Consider the following 18,856-nt stretch of genomic DNA (forward strand, 5'->3'; position numbering starts at 1 on the left):
CGCCCACATTAAAACGAGAGTGGTGTGAAAACAAATTTGTTGCCATACAGACAAAACATTTGTATCTCACCCAAAGCTCTTCCTCAGAGCGGACTTTGAATGACAGAAGAACATAATCAGTCAAGTAGTGCTGACCCAAATCTACTTTCTCTCCCTCTGAGAGTTTCTGAATATAGCTGCCCAGTCTACTGTCTGATACAGCACTAACAAACTGTAGAATCCTTGCTTTGCTGCCTTCCACAGTGCCTGAGAGAAAAGGAAAAAGCATTAAGTATAAAGTTTTGGATGACTTTGCATTCCAAAGACAAATGTGTTTTAAGTACAAGTGTACGTGGTATCGGGTCCGCTAACAGGTCAACTTTAGCTAAACACAAAGCAAGAGACCTCACCTCGCAAAAACTCTGATTCCTCCCACAAACTCTGGCAGTATGCTTTTATCAGCCAGCTAAAAGGAGCAGCACAGCGTCGTTCCACATCTCCAACAAACAGCTGACACTGCACATTAATCTCCGGTTCTGGAGTGCTAAAAGACGTAAAAATCCACCTCATCAGTTAAAGTCAGATATTTAAAGCCAATTGAATGCCGCATTTAATCATAAGCAGGTTTCATGCATTAAAGATACCTTGCATTTTGTAAGAGAGTTAGGTCAAGGAGCTGTTGATCTTCAAAGATATCCAGCCAGAACTGAGACAGACCCTCACTGAGCCCTTCTCCATACAGTAGGTACAAGTTGCAGTCTCTGTCCAACACTTCTAACACTTGGGCCAACACTGGGGTCAAAACACCCTGTAGACAGCGCCACAAAGTGTGCCTGAACACAGACACAGAAATGTTTTGCTAGCTAATTGTTAGTTATCTCTAATCTATGGCTGATCATTCAGTGGAATAAACTTTAATTATCTTATGTTTTGATTGCTTGTATAACAGACACGCAGTCACAATAGCCTTTAGTAGGGATGAAGTGTGAAATGCTAGATATGCAAAGCTTCCAAATCATAATTCTATAGTCATTTTTTAAGAGTTCAAAGTAGTTACCATTATTTTCTTATTTTCTTTTTATCTACCTCCTTTTGATTGACATGATATAATTGGCCCTGAGCATCTGCTGTTTTTGACAATCTGGGATATATAGACGATAGATTGTTAATGCTAGTTGCATTATAGTACTGCATTACCGAAGTGTTCCACCTTCCTGCAAAGCTTTATTGTTCTTTGCCACTTTATAAGCCCAGTCTTCTGGATTATGAACCAGCTCCTCCTTCCGCATCAGTGCAAGCACCAGCCTCCTTAGCAACACTTCCTGGAACCGTACTGTAAATATATATAAACAAATATTTGTAACTTAAGCTAATAATTTTCTGACAGTTTCTAGTTTCAGTAGGACTTATAGCAATACATACAGTGGTTAAAGTGGGATTTGGCAGGTGGGGGAACCCTCAAATTTTGTGTAGGTGCAACAGGGAAAAATGACTTACCGTGGGACAACATATTGAGTATCGTGGTATAGCAATACTTTTTGGGACAAGAGTGTCGCTGTGGCACCAAGTATCACTTATTTACTTGATATTTTAATGGTTTTATTTCGGGCTATCTACACTGATATGATGACGATACTATGTTAAAATTGCTTAACACTGGGACAAAAATTGAGCCCTGGCACTGTAGCCACACCAGCCCACATTACCGCCCCCACAGCCCCACCCACAGACATGTGCATTAAAATGTGAGGTATTTCGGGGGGTTCGGGGGCATGCTCCCCCTAGAAAATGTAGATTTCTCTGACTTACATATGTGCAATTTAAGACTTTTGAAGGCCAAAAAAAAAAATGATAATAAATAGCTTTAAAACCATGTCAGTGGCTGGGCATTAGATTATTTTGTCAATCTCTCTCCTCATCTACATCTTTCTTTTTCTCTCAGTCTCCTTATCCTGCCTTATTTCTTACCCTCCTAAAGCTGAACTTTGACTGATAGTCTTTTCATTTTCGTCTGTCTCAGTGAAGAAAGTAAACATAGGCTTAACTGATATTTATATGTTTTATGAATCATTTTCTTAAACTAGTTAATTTACTCAAGGCTACCATGTCAGTAGGCTATTGCCAATAGGAAACTTCTACAAGCTTTGGAATTTGAAAAGTAATTTTAAATAATATAAATTATAGGCTACGTTTAACGCAGTTGGTGGAATTGACAGACGTTCCCTCATCATGCGTTGTGCAGGTGATTTTGAACGAATATTTAATGTCGATATACAATGGTTACATAATGTTAAAACTAATCCTGATATTGATATCTTTGTAAGACCCTACAGAACAGTGGCTAGGGAAAACAAATGTCAGCCGAAATATCGAACCTAAAGCTAACTTTACCGCGCTCAACCACCGTGAGTGCATTTCACGCATTTGTAATCGCTCGCGTTCAGTGGGGAGGAAGGGAGGTTGGTCGGTCGGTCGGCCCATATCGGGACCAGCGAGATTCGTTGAGATTAATGCATCTATTTATTTATTAATTTATCTGAGGTGCTGGAACACAGTTCCGGACCGTTCCGTCCCACTTTAACCCCTGGATACATATATATTAAAAAAGGGGAGGGGGGCAAACTGACCTCCTATCCGCCCAGCGTCACCTCCCAGAAGGCCAAGCAATATGTTCATGCGCTCCATACTCCTGGAGGTTTTTTTGCCTATATCTCTCAGCAGTGAAGCAGCTTTCTGGGTGCAGGCTCTTATTAGGGACAAACTGTGTAGATGTACTGAATCTCCCTGACAACAAATAAATTATGTTTTAGTCAGAAGGTATGCAATTTCTTCCCATATGGCACATCTGACGTATATGTTTAAATTTATCTGTTGCAAGCTTAAAGCATTTTACCCTCTCACTTTCTGGTCCACTTGTATCCATTTCTTCTGATTGCTTGACATCTGTAAAAGAATACTGTTTTTCTTGCATCTTGTAAAAAGTTTTCAGATTTTTTTAAAATAAAGTATTAATGGTGCTTGCTTGGGCAAAGCTTGCCACAATGATACTGTCGTGTGTGGTTTCCAGTGTGTTGCTACTAAGTTGCTAGGGTGTTCTGGTTGTTTAAAGACCCTAGATATGGCTTGGGTCTCTTCTTCAGTGCAAGTCTATAGGATTTTTATCATCTACCAGATAGAAACTGTAAGACCAACCACTTACACTTCTCCTCAATATGTTACAGAATTTGAGGGATAATTCAAGTTTGTTGAGTTTAATATTAAGTGTCAGGGTGTAAGACTGGAGAAACTGGAAGAACTGGAAGAGAGGGCTAATCTATAAGAAAGCAAAGGAAATTAACATTTGAACTCTCTTGCTATATTACCATCCCCATTCGAGACACGATCACACTTGAGTTGATCACCTCCCAATTTACATATCATTCCCTTTACCCATCCCTACCTGGTTTAGCCTACATCTTTTACTCTTTATCTCTGAGCATTTGATGTTATTGTACTGATTATCTTTGAACTGATTATGAAATTGGCATGATACATTTACCTGACATAATAAATTGTTACATTTGATTTTATTCTGACTTGCTCTGAAATTGTTTTCCCAAGTAGATTAAACGGATTCGTATGTTACCGCAAGTCTGCGTCAGATTAATGACGACTAATATTTGGCACTAATTCAAGTGTACTTGGTTTGCAAAGACAAGAAGTGAATTTCTGTTTAGGACAAAAAAATGCTGCTTGACCAACCTAAATTTGGGTATGTCTCACCTCTGTTTTAATTTAATGTTACTTTAGATAAGTGTACGTGGGAAACCACAGCATGGCCAATCCAAAGCTATTATAAGAGAAGTAATGTTGGTCGAGTACTGGCCATACCTCTGCCTGAAGTAAACATTACGTTCAAGTGTATGCAATTTCATGGGGGCTATACCAAAGTATCGAATGCGACCATCTCAGGTATATAGCCAATTACCTCTGTTTAATGACCAAACTGACGAGCTTGTGATCGTGAGACCCGCGTTAAACAGACGGCCTGAGGATCTCAAAGTGACATAACTTCCAAATATGAATGGGTAAAATATAAGTAAAGAGTTGAAAAGAATAATCAAATGTGCTGCTAAACTCTATTATATAAATGACCATTAACCAATGGAGTCAGATAAAATCTTAATTGTAATCAAATTACTTTGCCACGCAGAAAGACAGTAAAGCGCAGAGACCTTCACCCGTTCTATCGGAAACCACCATTGGACCGATTTAGACGGGCTTACAAGGGGATTGTTTAGAAAAAATATTGTTGCCTTAGCCAGCACCAATAATAAACCTGAAAAATATTTTACTCATTGCTGCAATTTTAGCAATTAGTGGATGTACAAATTCCAGGCAGCATTTGGTCCTTACATACCTGACTGGATTGTCTGAGATATGAGTTTACTTATAGGTATTCCACAAAAAGCCGTAAGATTTAAGCTCATGTCATCAGAATCTCTGAGGTCATCAATATGAGCAGACAGCCAAACTCCTTTAGTAAAAAAAAAAAAAATACTTGTTATTTGACAATAATATCTAAACACATGTTTCACCTACCAAAATAGTTCCACTTACCTCCTTGAAAGCCAATGTACTTGTTGCCACTTGTTGTACATTGCTCCCCAATTCGGGAGAGCTTTGTTATGAACACAGTATAGACATTGCATTCCTCCGACTTTAAGGACAAGATTTCATTCATAGTACAGTACCTGAGGTAAGAGGAATGAAAGATGAAATGTGATAAAAGATGACTGACTCCTGTACCGGCTGTTACTAAACTGAAATCTGATGCAAGTAAATTGTAAAATGTGAGTAACGTTTTTTCCTAAAAGTCTTTCTTAGAGATTCCATTGTTTTTTTTAGCCACCAACATCAAAAGACTCACTTCGCTGAAGCAATAAGTTCATTTTTGCACAATGACTCTTCCATGTCCATCTGAACCAAGAGAATGTGTAGAGACAGCCCAGAATCCATCAGGAATGACCTGTGGGAAAAGAGATAACGTACAAGAAATTGTTGACCATTTGTTCCTAAAGTGAAAGGTACTGAATAAATTAAATATATAATAAAAAATAGTATCAAATTAACCTAATCTTGCTGCAAAAAGAAACTTCTGTGTCAAATTGGTGTAAAGAGAGCAGAAGAAGACGCTCGGTGGACAAACGCAAGGCGGGAGCAAGATTTCTCACATCAGCTCCAGTGAGAAGATTAGAGAATGTGGTTACCTAACAGAAAGCATGTGCATTGACAAGTCTTAAAGCATTAAAATTTGTAGTGAAAGTGAATCTATTGTCTGTCATCTGTAAAACATTACCTCTAAGAATTTGCTCTTGTCCTGATTGGTTTTGTTCAGATGGTTTTCTAATAGGTCTCTGAGAGACTGATGGCTTTGCTGATGGAAATACATTCTCTGAAGTTTGTTTTTCTCCTGATTTCCAAATTTGGAATACTTCAACCTAAGTACGGAGTCTGGTGTGGAACAATTCAAGAGGAAGCTTTTGGCAGTTTCATAGACCTCCTCTTCCTCATCCATAGTTTTGTTTGACTCCATGCTGTCTCTTGCTTCAACATCAACAGGATCTTCATCCATTTTCACAAGACCAAAATCATCTCCAAGAGTCACAATTTCTTCATGAACCTCTGCATCCTGTACCTTATTGTCAACTTCCATTGAGGCATCTCCTTGTGCCTCATCAAGAAATGTGTTAATTTCCTCTTGAGACACTGTTATATCTTTACCAATGTGATGAGCCACAGTTTCCTCCATGTCCATGGCCACATTAATGTTAGATCCCTCTTCACTTGGTTCAATGATTTCATTCTTGTAAATAGGAATGCAGTGGAGTTCATCATTTTGAGTAGCTTTATCGTGGCCCAATTTTTGTATTTTCAGTAAAGCCTGCAGGAGTGCACTGGCACAAGCATCCCCATGGAAACCAACAAAGGCATCTGATAAGCTGAAATTTGCTTCAGTAGATTCAGACTGCTGAACTTTTGAGAACTCTTGCACCCACTGTTTGAGTTTTTCCAAAACTCTGTGCTGCCAAGGAGTCAAATCTGTACTCCTATCAACTTTGTGTTTCTCCAGTCTGTTTTTAAGAGGAACAGGAAACTTTCTGTAGACTTTTTCCTGGTCTTCCACCACAACTAGTCTGAAGTCTCTGTGAACTCGACACTTTACTCTATGTGAACCAAGTCCCAAATCAACATACTGCTGTCCACTGAAGTACACATAGTATTGATTCAAAGCATCATACAGGCTTTCATATAGATTAAGGAGATTCAAAAGTATGACCGTTCGACCTGTCTCCATGCATGCCTTTATTCTACTCACGTTGCGGCATATCTGGGCATACTCCTGGTCTTTGGGAAATCCTGATCCAAAGACAATTTCTGGGCATGTATAGTTCTCCTTGGAGAAAATATGGTGTTGGATTATGTATAAGGCAGCATTGTTAGTTGTGAGCAAAAGAAGGTATCGACATTCTTTGTCATTGTGGTGGTTAAGATTTTTTTCAATCATTGTCAATGTACTTGGCCTTTGGACATCTTGAATGTTTTGGAAGATTTCCAAGAAGGAATCAAGAGGATCAAAATCATCCCTTTGTCCACTGAAGTTTCTCAACACAGCCTCTGCCAACTCACTGTCACATGGCTCTTTATCTGAATCGCTGACTGTTGCAAAAAGCATTTTTATCAAGCTATAATAATCTCGGAGTCCAAAGAACTGCTCACTGTCAGTTTTACAGATGTTTAGGAACCCTTTTGCCAACTTTGGCAGAAGGTGCTTGATTTTGAGAAGAACGGTTGATGTCGATGAGCAGATGCCTTCAGATGTCGATGAGCAGATGCCTTCAGCTGTCTCAACTAAGTCCTTTTCACTTGGGTCCCAACGGGACACAAAAATACCCCTGTTCATTTTTGCTGGATCGAGAGCCCAGTTTGAGATTCCAACAAATCCAACCTTCATGTATGGTTGTGGGTTGTCACTGTCTATGCATCCATCCTCTAGAAGAGGATGCAATGTCTTTAATGGCATCTGCGGAGAGTCCTCTGCAAGTCCTATTTCATCCAGTACAACTACTGACACATACTCTTCTAAGTTCTTATCCTTTTGGAACCGGGCACAGTTCCGAAAGGTTCCAATGATTCCTTCAGGGCTTGAGTGAGGACTGCACTGAAAGGACACCATGTGAACCTCCTTGAGTTTCTTGAATAAGTCACAGTGAGAGGCCTGGCGCTGCATTGCATCTGCTACAACAGTCTTAGCAAGAGATTTTGAGCTCCCTGGCTTGCCAACCAGAAAGAGTGGAATTCTCAACTCAATGCAGACCACCATAAGGAAGACATTCTCTTTCAAAGCCAGATTTTTGGCAATCGTTTCTCTTGTTTGGATGTTGCTAAGAAAGAAGTCTTGACATGAAGCTATCTCAAACTCCAGTGACTCTTTAGTGTTCAACTCATCTGGAAAGTATTTGCTGATAGTCTGTAGGTATGGACTTTTGTTTTCAAGTGATGGGTAATAGCAAACACCGACTGCAAGCACCAAGCATTTCAAGATCATCTGCTTAATTTCAATCGAGCGGAAACTTGGAAAAAAATCATCTCTGTGGTTGTAAAACCAAACCAGGACACCCATTGATCTCTCCACATCCCTAAGGCTTACAAAGCTGCATTCATCTGCTTGGCTGCGCATGTATTTCTGAGAGGCAGCCAAAACTTCTGTGATCACACTCTGGCATGCTAGGGGCAATCCATGATCTCTCATTTGTTTTTGCACAATCTGACGAATGTAAGAGAGTTCAGCTGAATCACTTAACTGTCCAAAATCCCATACCAGAGGCACCATGCTTGGGGGTAACGGGTGAACACGGTACACAAGCTGTCTCATGGGAACTTTACCAAGGCAATCCTCAGTGTCCTCAGCTTTCACTCTGTATCCTAAACCAGCTTGCTCCAAGCGATCAACCATTTTGGGTGTGTGTCTCTTGTATGGATTGCAAGCAGCAATTATTTTTAGACCAGAGTTTTTCTTCAGAGGGTATCCCTGTACAGTTTTGTCACATAGCACTTCCTTAATGGCAAAGATTGCTTCGGTTGTGTTGGCTTCATCAAAAAACAAAACAGTGTCGAGTTTATAATTTTGCCAATTGTTCTGAGCAAGTTCTTCTGCTTCCCGCACCTTCCTATAGATGATGTCAGAAGTAGTACCTCCATGAACTTTGACTAATTTCATGTTTTCAACATCTCTGCCTTCACGTTGCAGATCACAGAGAAAGCGCACAAGCCGCGTTTTCCCACAGCCAGTTTCTCCCATGATGATCACAGGAATCTCACATCTGAATCTCATATGAATAGCCAACATCTTCATAACATTGTCAGTAGTGAGTTCATACGTTGGATCTGGATCAAACTCTCCTTTTACCCAGCCTTTTTTGGCACCAACAACAAAGGAAATTCTTCGTATCTTGTCTTCTCTGGACAGGTCATCAAAGTCCTCAGAAAGGTTAATTCTTTGTCGCTCAATGTCTGAAAACAGGTCTTGTGTCATCACATTTTCCATTAACACTTTGCCACTTTTTGGATCGACTGCATTAAGAATTGTCCCTTTTTTCTTTACGTGGAATCCTAAAAAAGACATGGTGGAATGATCTGCATTGAAAAAGATGTATGGGTGAGATTCATTTTCCCATCGTTTCCGAATAGATAGGATGTCTTCATTCTCAGAGACAAAGGAGGGGCTCTGGTCAGAGATGTCAATGGAAGGAGAGGCAAAGTCTCGAGCCATGTGAATCATGAATTTTACTATGAAGCCCTTAAAGCCACTTAAATTGTCAGCAAGGAAGTCTGGATCACAGAACAAGGAATTCTCACAGTCTTTAAGCTGCAGGTTAAGAAACCAAGTAAAGTGCTTTAATTCTGCCCATGATGGGTCCTTCAAGCCATAGTTTAACAAAAGATGATGGAGACAGTCAACTGGATCACCTTCTACAGAATGAGCTTGATATTTGAAGTGATCCAAGTTGAAATTCCTGTTGAACCTCTTCAGGTATTGGTAGGGTCTCTGAATGTCTTCACTTTTAAACTCTCCATTATCCATCAGTGGATCCAAGGATGTGTACCCCCCTTTTTTTCTCATGATCTCCAAATCCTTGACGTCTTTAGGGGGCCTGCAGAAAATAGTAGGCAGTGCATGCAAAAACCCATGGGTTGTCTGTAAAACAAAGAAATCCAGAATTCCAGGTTAGTCCCACAATCAAAACGTATTAATTATGACTCAAGGAGCAAAAAGTTATTAAAACGGAGAAAAAAAATTACAAAGCAAACATTCTACCTCCATTTGGGTTTGACTCTTTTGACCTTGCTGAAGTACTTCAATTGCCACTAAGTGAGCTGCATTTCTCCTCCATATAGTTCCCTTGCTGTCACTAAGACATCCTAGAATTAGCAGTTTGAATAGGAATTCCTCCAAGCCATGACGCACCTGTAGATTCAAGAAATCCATTAATAACAATCCAAAATGCGAAAGGAAATGTAGTGAGACAAAATGTTATTAGTCACCCAAAAATAGTATATAATAGTGCACGCTATGATAGCAAAAATGATTAAGATATTTTTTGTAAAACATACGGCTGCAGCATCAATGTGCAACAGCAAAGGGTCCTGCTCTCTCAGTGGACCTAGTCTCTCAGACAGAGTTTGGACAAATCCATGCATGTCAACGTAAGGCTCGATGATTCTGATTGTTTGAAAGGTGGCTGTTGGAACCTCTCTTCTGAACTGCTCAAAAAGACGCTTGACATAGAGAGACTTTCCTGCAACAAGAGTAGGAAGAAATTCCAAAGAAAGAAGAGTATCAGCATGTCTAGTCTTGTCTACAAGAATATTATTACCATATTTAAAGCCAAGATAAAACACAACCCTTTTTATTTTCCACAGTGTGATGTATTTCTGAGTGAAACAGAATATTTAATGACAATTTTTTATAGCACATATTTGGAGGGAATATCAGCCAGAAATTAAAGTAGCTTCAGAAGCAAACTATTACAATTTGATGATGCCAAGAACATGTGTTAAGAAAGTAAATAGAGTAATTTTTTTATTTCATGTTGACTTTTATAATAAATCCAATGCTTACCAACAGCTGGACGTTCAGATGCAATCATCCAGACAGAGAGTTCCCCTGGATAGACTTTTGAGTTTGTGACCAGCTTAGACGGTATATGGAAGTGATGGCGAATATAATTTTTCATTCTTTCTGCAGATATATTCATACCAGTTTGCACCTTATAGTTGCTGAAGAACGAAGGAATATATCTATCCTGGTTTACAGGACAGACCATCACTAGACGGTAATGAGGCCCAGCACACCGTTCATGTGTCTCAAAGTATTCCACCAGAGCCACACTCACATCATAGTTCAGTGATCCTGGATTGACTAGAGTGTAAATCTTCTTATGACCGCTTGCAGTACCCTGTAATAGGCATCGGCGGAGGAAGATCTCCACCTCTTCTTTAGTTGTCTCCTCCTGGCACATTAATACCTCATCAGTTGTTGGAAGAGGATGCAGTGGACTCTCCGCATAAAAAGACAGAGTGGTGCTAATCAGTTCCGCATCAGAGCATTGGACAAGGTTCGGCCTTCCCTCTTGTATAATCGGAGGAATCTTGCGTTTGATGTGCATTTGATTCATGTCAGAGAGATTGGAGAGAAACCGCCCAAGTGTTTCAACATCCACATGGTGGGTAAGGAATCTGGACATGTTCTCCTTAAATTGCTGCCACAAGTCCTCCAAGCATTCCATTCCAAAGTGTAGTAAAGGCAGGCCAAATTCACTATTCTGTTCTGATTCCTCTGCTGTGTCACATTGTAACATAGATTCAGTCTCAGTTGTTTTTTCAAAGGCCTCTCTGATCTCATTTATGGTGCAATCTGGTTTAATAGGAGTCAAAAGATGCCACATATGTTGTGGCACAGGTTTCCTTCTGATAGTGACACTGTTGATCCATTCGCAAAGATAGACCACTTGCTCTGAAGTGTAGTGATTCAGTGCATAGTACTGAGAGCGCATCTTAGTCAAGTGGCTACACCAGTCTTTATGGAAGTCCTCCAGGGAGCGACACAGCTTTTGAAGCTCCACTGTAACCTCACCCTGATATTTAACACACTTGCTTAAAAGGGAAAAGCTAACTTGAATGCAGGGTTGATCTTGGTGGTTGCATGTTATCTGTGCTCCCCAGTTTCGGAAGAGCATGTTACCCGATGTGCGCAACTGCAAGAGGATGTGGCCCATCCTCTGAACTCCTTCAAAAACCTACAGGATGAAAACAGAGGTAAGTCTCTACAAAACAAACTTTCATTTCCTTAAAAAAAAACTGATGCAAATAGAGAGATGTAACATGATTCTGGTCTTTTATTGGGATTTATGTTTTCAGACATTGTTAGTTTAATATTGCAAAATGCTAGTGGACAATGGTGATAATGGACCCAACCTGAGTAAACTTGTTGACTTGATCCCTTCCATGCTCCCCTTTAGATGACATCAACATGAGCTTATTCTGCAGCTCTAAGAGTTCATTAAGATTGTATGTCTTTGCTTGTTCGTTCTTCGTCACTTTTACATGAAAGACATTCTCCAAACCTGCCTACAAACATATCACAACTTATTGTTACCAAACGGATGCTCACAAACTGTTTAGTAGAATATTATAATTGATTTAAGAAAGCTTTTTGTGAAAGAGGTAAAAGTTTGATTTTAAGCCACAGAGCATTTGTGTTTTAGGCATTTAACATTTTTATACTAGTGTCTACTCACTTTCCCATTGAAATCTTCAGGCCAGCCCACATGATACACTCCTCCAGTATTGATAGCTGAGGCCAGGGACAAAGACGATTGCTCTACAGAGCCATGAGTCTCCCTTAAACCTTTTAGCCAGTCCAACCACCGAGCAGAGTCTATCTACAAGATGGACATGTTTCATGATAGTGACTTGCCAGTTTTAAATTGCATTTATTATTATAGTAGAAAACAAAATAAAAAGGTGTACATTTACTTATTTAGCAGACACTTTTATCCAAAGCAAACTTATCAAGCAATCTAATCTTATATTTATGAATTAGGTGTTTATAGAACTAACCAGTTTATCCAGGAGTTTCTTATCTTTGTCTAGGGTGTCCCATACTTGCTTAGCATGCTTCATAAACTCTTCAAAACTTGCATTTTTTGATAGTGAGTAAAGCAAAGGGCCATAGCCCATCACAACAGTTTCAAAACTGGCCAGCCTATCAATGTCTGCATCATTCTCTCCAGCAGAAATAGTGGCCAGTTCCATAAAAACTTTCAGATCCCTTAAAGCTGGATGAAATAAGAAGTAAATTGACAGAAATGCATTGAATATGAAGAATTTTCCCACACTATAAAATAGTTAAATCTGGAAAAGCTTACTTGGAATTTGCATTTTGACCCATTTAATCAGAGTATCACTTTTCAAGAATGCCTTCAGACAGGCTGTGTCCTGGGGTTTGACATCTGCCAGCTTTTGGCTGGCGCTGATGAGATCATCACTCAGCGAACCCAGAGTGTTTTGTTTGAATGAGGCTTCTCTCTATATATAAAACAAAAAATGTTCACAAATCTAGACAAAAACACATGCATGCTAAATTTAATGTGATCACAATAAAGATTGGTCTCTTACCACTTGAGTCAGGCAATGTATTTGACTGAAGTCTCCTTGTAATCCCAACCTATCTTTAATCTTCAGTAAGACCTCAGCAGATTCCGCAGCATGGTGCAGGCGTCTATATTCCTGAATCTGATTGAGACGATTCTCTGGCCAGTTCTCATCCTGAAAATGATGGCTTTTCAGCATAGCGGCCATCAAAGTAAACTCTTTCTTTAGACGATCTCCTTCACCCGGATCCCCACACCAGCGCAAAGCCTGGTCCACCTCTTTAAAACAAGTTTCTCCAATTGCAATCCGTTTGCCAAGGTTAAGGAAGTAAGTAAGACAAGGCCTCCAGATTTTTTTATGGACTTCTGTAAAGTCTAGAGACAAAAGCTGAGGACCAGGCATGAAATATTCTGTTGCCTTTTCTCGCCATAAACATAGAAGAATGTTGCTGGTTTTCACTTCATACATCTCCCGTGCCATTTCTTGGACTTGCAGATTAGAAGTGTAGAATAACACTTGCCTTGTGTTGTTTTTGTTGATATCGTCTTTGGAGAAATATGTTTGCACTTCAACCAGTTTGTGCAGTGCTTCCGCCTGAAGGTTGGTTTTGACCATGTCTTCAAGGGAAGAAGCCTCCGGTACTGATATGGCAGATATGGAAAACAAAATGTTATTATTAAATTCTTCAGAGAGCTTCATAAAAGTCTTGGCAGGGGATTTCAAACTGGGGTCCACAAAAAATGTGAGATAAATCTTTTTTTTTCACAATAGTATTTTTTTTATATGTGTAATGCAATTAGTGTAAGTAAACACATTTGATATTATCTCATTCTGCTATCGAAGGACTGCTCAGAAATCATGAGATTAATCTTTTTTTTTACTTTATTGACAGCTTTTGATTGTAATAGAAATAACAAATTTGTGAACAATTTTGTGAAGAGAATATATATATATATATATATATATATATATATATATATATATATATATATATATATATATATATATATATATATATACACTCACCGGCCACTTTATTAGGTACCCCATGCTAGTAACGGGTTGGACCCCCTTTTGCCTTCAGAACTGCCTCAATTCTTCGTGGCATAGATTCAACAAGGTGCTGGAAGCATTCCTCAGGGAGTTTGGTCCATATTGACATGATGGCATCACACAGTTGCCGCAGATTTGTCGGCTGCACATCCATGATGCGAATCTCCCGTTCCACCACATCCCAAAGATGCTCTATTGGGTTGAGATCTGGTGACTGTGGAGGCCATTTTAGTACAGCGAACTCATTGTCATGTTCAAGAAACCAATTTGAAATGATTAGAGCTTTGTGACATGGTGGAAGTAGCCATCAGAGGATGGGTACATGGTGGCCATAAAGGGATGGACATGGTCAGAAACAATGCTCAGGTAGGCCGTGGCATTTAAACGATGCCCAACTGGCACTAAGGGGCCTAAAGTGTGCCAGGAAAACATCCCCCACACCATTACACCACCACCACCAGCCTGCACAGTGGTAACAAGGCATGATGGTTCCATGTTCTCATTCTGTTTACGCCAAATTCTGACTCTAACATCTGAATGTCTCAACAGAAATCGAGACTCATCAGACCAGGCAACATTTTTCCAGTCTTCAACTGTTCAATTTTGGTGAGCTCTTGCAAATTGTAGCCTCTTTTTCCTATTTGTAGTGGAGATGAGTGGTACCCGGTGGAGTCTTCTGCTGTTGTAGCCCATCCGCCTCAAGGTTGTGCGTGTTGTGGCTTCACAAATGCTTTGCTGCATACCTCGGTTGTAACGAGTGGTTATTTCAGTCACTGTTGCCCTTCTATCAGCTCGAACCAGTCTGGCCATTCTCCTCTGACCTCTGGGATCAACAAGGCATTTCCGCCCACAGAACTGCCGCTCACTGGATGTTTTTTCTTTTTCGGACCATTCTCTGTAAACCCTAGAGATGGTTGTGCGTGAAAATCCCAGTAGATTAGCAGTTTCTGAAATACTCAGACCAGCCCTTCTGGCACCAACAATCATGCCACGTTCAAAGTCACTCAAATCACCTTTCTTCCCCATACTGATGCTCGGTTTGAACTGCAGGAGATTGTCTTGACCATGTCTACATGCCTAAATGCACTGAGTTGCCGCCATGTGATTGGCTGCTTAGAAATTAAGTGTTAACGAGCAGTTGGACAGGTGTACCTAATAAAGTGGCCGGTGAGTGTATATATATATTTACTTAATACAAAGTAAATATTTTCCAGAAAATATTTTTATACTTTGCTTTGTTTCTAGGTAATGCAACAATATAAATGGCAATAATTTTATATTTGGAAACAGCATGCTGTCTTTATAATATCACACTTGTTATTTATCAGATAGAGTATAATGGGTCTTTCATCTTTCATCTTCATTAACAAAAAGTTTGAAAACCACTGTCCTAAGGTACCTTCCTTACCATCTATGACATCCTTAATCTTCCCCAGCATATTTATAAAGTTGGTCATGTACTCCTTCTGTTGCTCAAGGGCTTTCAAGTCATTTTCTCTTTGACTGAGTAGCTCGGACACATCGATTGAGATATTCTCTTCTTTCTTGTTGCTCTTATCTAAAGCCAAAATAAACAAAAATAAACAAAATAAGCTGGTGCCTAATGAAGCCTCTAAAAGTAATAATTAAGTAATTAAGAAATTAAGTGAATAAAGGACTGTTCACACCAAGAACTATAACTATTATGATATCTATATTAGCATCATTTGCAGCTTAAAATGCTCAAGCTCTTGAAAAGTCAGGTCGATTCTGATTGGTTGTCAATGGTTTTACTATTCATCAGCTGTGAAAAAAATAAAAATAATAATAATTCTGCAAGTGATCCAATTATATAATTCCTCTGTGTTGTTTGTCGTTATAGTTGTGGTGTGGACTTCCCTATTATCATGGAATTGGAATGATTAATTTTACAGTTATTCTGATAGCTATTGTCCTTGGCATGAACGGCCGTTAAGACTTACACTGGCTGAAAAGTATCTGAAATTGACTCTTATATTTAAAGATAGTCTTAAGGTGGCCCAGGGGTAAACTTCCCTGGCAAAGGGTCTGAATCAGACAACCCAAGAATGACTGACTATCTGCTATTAAACGACTGGCATCATCTTCTAACTTCCACTGATTCCAATTGTCTGTGAAAATGAAACAAGCCACAATGTTAATGAACAACTGCTGCCCCTACTGTATTCATATACAAGAATTCTTAAATTGCGTCCAAGTGTTCTTTCTCTGAATAGTCACATTGTTGTTAGACCATGTTAAAACCATGAAACTTGTGAGACAGTCACTGCACCTTGAGACAAAAGGAAGTTGATTGCTGATTGTGGGTCCAGTAGACGACCTTCATGATTCTCCTCAAAGCGAGCTGCTGACTCCACAATAATGGAGGACACGACAGACCATGAAATATACTTGGAAAAGAGATAGTGTAAAAGGCCTCCTTCCTTCTTTGCCTGCAAGAAAAGGCCAAAAAGACAAACATTTTTTACAAAAAGGTACCAGAACAAGATGTACAATAAATTACAAATACACCAATCTACCTAATAATCTGTAAAGAAAAAAAGAGAGTGCGTGATACATAAAACAATACTAAAACAACATAATTCTTTCAGCTTCAAAAGGTGATATTACCTGACACTGGTTCTTAATAGCAGCCTCACACAACTCTCTGAAACAAGACTGAAGGTTTGCATGACTATTCTCAATAGCTTTTGCTGACTTCTCCAGAAAGTACACAGCAATCTTGTCAGTGTCAGAGGTCTGAAAAAAAAGGAGGATGGCTACATACATGATCTACAATTCCAATGTATATGCTTCTAAAATAAGGTTTATGTCTTACCTGGGACACTCTCCGTTTCAGGTCTTGGTCTAATAAATCCATCCAGCTTTCAGAGATGCCTGGTATTGAACACTCAATCCCATACAAATCATTCCACAACTACAAAGAAGAATATAAATATAAAATGTATTACTATTTTATAGATCCAGCCACAAGGTCAAGAAATCTGACCTGTGGATTTGCATAGCACAATTAAACTGTGGCTTAAGACCGTCATGCAGTTGATTAGTTGTCCTGATTACTTCACCTGTATTTCTCTAGGGTAAGTGAATCCTGAGGTCTGCATCAGAGGTTTGAGGAGCAGCCCATCTCTCCACTTAGTGAAATCCCTTTGCATGGCATTAAGTTCGGGAAAAACCTGTTTGTGCTGTTGTTTCATTTCCTCTCCACCCTGCAAAATGAATTGAGTTGCTTAAAAAGACAGAATACCATGACTGACAAGAAGACCTCAATGATACAGTACCTTTGAAAACGTATCATGAAGAATTTCCTCCACTTTGAGCAGGAGCTGGAAAGAGAGCACTGTGACTTTGTATTGTGAGACAAGTCGAGCATTCTTGCAAGCACTCTTGTGAACACTTATGCAATGCTGAAGGATTAAATTCGATGACTTGGGATCCATGATTCTATTGATTAAAGAAATGTTGCATTAATACCTGCCCAAAATAAAATGTCAATGAATCCCACATGTAATGAACTTTCATACCGCCCTCTGTCCTTCTCAACCTTCTTCAACAAGAAGTTCAGGATCTTTTCAGTTGCCTGCAATTTAAAAAAACGAACACCGGTTGGTATGAAAGTCTTCTCTCTGTGCCAAATACAAAACCTGTAGAGCAAGCTATGTGCCCATAATCAAATACCTCCAGATATTTTTCTGTGCGGTTGGGATCAGTGTATTGTTCAGTTTCCTTCATTCTGTACATCAGACTCTGGATGAGGAGTTCAGGACCACTTCCAGTCATCTTGGCAAACTCAGGGACATCCTCAAATGCCACGATGGACAGCAAGCCTTTCAACAAGTAAGGCTTATCTTTGGTCATTGATAAGTGATCTCTGATCATCTGAAGGACCATCCTACAAAATTAAGAACAACACATGTAATCTTACGCATACTGTATCTATGTTCAAGTCATTATGAAATTTTGAGAATTAAAAATTCTCCTCTAAAGGTATTCAGACAAACCTCCTTTTGTCAGGGAGTCCTCTAATTCTCTCCCTAAAAGATGGATACTCTATGTTTTCAAGCCCTGCCCAACTCTGTTCGTCCATAGCTGAGCCTGGATCTGACTTTGCCCCTTTGCCCTGTGCATTGAGCTTTCTCAATAAATGAAGGACAGGAACAAGTAACACCACTTCAGCGATCAACTTCCTTGAACATTGGTTCATCAGTCCAATCACAGTGCTGCAAAGAAACAAAAGTTATGATGATAATTGTGGTGTCTTTAAAGACATAACCATTCAAAATGCAAGAAATAAATAAGTATTCTGTAGCCTTTGCTTTATATGGTGCTTTAGGGAAATGGATATTTTGAAAGTCGCTTTAAAGAAACACGTCTGCTAAATGCATAAATGTAAATGTAGATTAAATCTACATATTCTGTAAAACCACAGATTTGTCCAATAAATCTTACTCACAACAAGTCAATTGAAGGTAGGGCTGTTAGAGTTGTTTGCATTTCCCCAAAAGAAGCAGTCCTTTCAGAGACAACACAGCAGAGTTTGCCCCAGTCTTTTAGGCTGAGATCCACACTGCAGCCACGGCACACCTTAAACACTGAAAGGGCCATTTCCAAAGATATGAAGCTCTCTGAAGTTTTCCCTCCAGATTTTCCTTTTAAAATCAAACTCAGTCTTCCAGAAATCAGTCTAGAGACCTAAAACAAAGAGGGCAGATCTAATAGTCCTTCTACTCTTTTACGAAAAGTCTTTTGAAAAGGAAATAAAGTTACAGAAAGCTTGCACCTACGTTTATTTGAGAAGGGGAGAAATTCTCTGGAAATTTCAAACGTTCTATGACCGACTGAAAACCTTTTTGGCAACTTTTTAGGTGTTCAATAAGTATCTTGTTGTCTTCGTTATTAAATGACCCCCATTTCTGAAACACTCTGTCCAGCAGTGCATGAGCAGAGGTCTCCCAGCGTTTGCAAATTTCTTCTTTTTCGTTATGAAACCAGTTTGGTAACAAGTTCTTTACTCTTTCTTTAAAGGATCTTGATTTTGAACTTATATAACCTTCATAAAGGTGCAGTTCTTGAAAGGAAATACAATATAGATCAGGCATGACATCACACA

At 39.4% G+C, this 18,856-nt stretch overlaps 1 protein-coding gene across 1 annotated transcript in view; it reads right to left on the reverse strand.

The window, feature by feature from the left end:
• Positions 1–18,856, reverse strand: part of rnf213b (ring finger protein 213b) — a 38,062-nt gene that overhangs the window by 15,132 nt on the left and 4,074 nt on the right. Inside the window, exons 5-35 of the mRNA XM_056233680.1 lie at positions 18,531–18,814; positions 18,200–18,438; positions 17,748–17,966; positions 17,425–17,638; positions 17,271–17,326; positions 17,028–17,190; positions 16,812–16,955; positions 16,565–16,663; positions 16,357–16,485; positions 16,019–16,178; positions 15,690–15,857; positions 15,137–15,286; positions 12,700–13,316; positions 12,450–12,609; positions 12,142–12,359; positions 11,820–11,963; positions 11,497–11,649; positions 10,142–11,318; positions 9,634–9,818; positions 9,338–9,487; positions 5,318–9,217; positions 5,092–5,228; positions 4,889–4,987; positions 4,579–4,712; positions 4,379–4,495; positions 2,873–2,922; positions 2,607–2,763; positions 1,177–1,312; positions 624–812; positions 390–523; positions 71–246 (exon numbers count right to left, since the gene is read on the reverse strand). Coding sequence (XP_056089655.1) covers positions 71–246; positions 390–523; positions 624–812; positions 1,177–1,312; positions 2,607–2,763; positions 2,873–2,922; positions 4,379–4,495; positions 4,579–4,712; positions 4,889–4,987; positions 5,092–5,228; positions 5,318–9,217; positions 9,338–9,487; positions 9,634–9,818; positions 10,142–11,318; positions 11,497–11,649; positions 11,820–11,963; positions 12,142–12,359; positions 12,450–12,609; positions 12,700–13,316; positions 15,137–15,286; positions 15,690–15,857; positions 16,019–16,178; positions 16,357–16,485; positions 16,565–16,663; positions 16,812–16,955; positions 17,028–17,190; positions 17,271–17,326; positions 17,425–17,638; positions 17,748–17,966; positions 18,200–18,438; positions 18,531–18,814 — 10,058 coding nt within the window. The remainder of the gene's footprint in view (positions 1–70; positions 247–389; positions 524–623; positions 813–1,176; positions 1,313–2,606; positions 2,764–2,872; positions 2,923–4,378; positions 4,496–4,578; positions 4,713–4,888; positions 4,988–5,091; positions 5,229–5,317; positions 9,218–9,337; positions 9,488–9,633; positions 9,819–10,141; positions 11,319–11,496; positions 11,650–11,819; positions 11,964–12,141; positions 12,360–12,449; positions 12,610–12,699; positions 13,317–15,136; positions 15,287–15,689; positions 15,858–16,018; positions 16,179–16,356; positions 16,486–16,564; positions 16,664–16,811; positions 16,956–17,027; positions 17,191–17,270; positions 17,327–17,424; positions 17,639–17,747; positions 17,967–18,199; positions 18,439–18,530; positions 18,815–18,856) is intronic.

Source organism: Rhinichthys klamathensis, unplaced genomic scaffold (assembly GCF_029890125.1).
Source record: "Rhinichthys klamathensis goyatoka isolate OS25496 unplaced genomic scaffold, OSU_Roscu_1.1 h1tg000376l_1, whole genome shotgun sequence".
In the NCBI taxonomy this organism is placed as follows: Eukaryota; Metazoa; Chordata; class Actinopteri; order Cypriniformes; family Leuciscidae; genus Rhinichthys; species Rhinichthys klamathensis.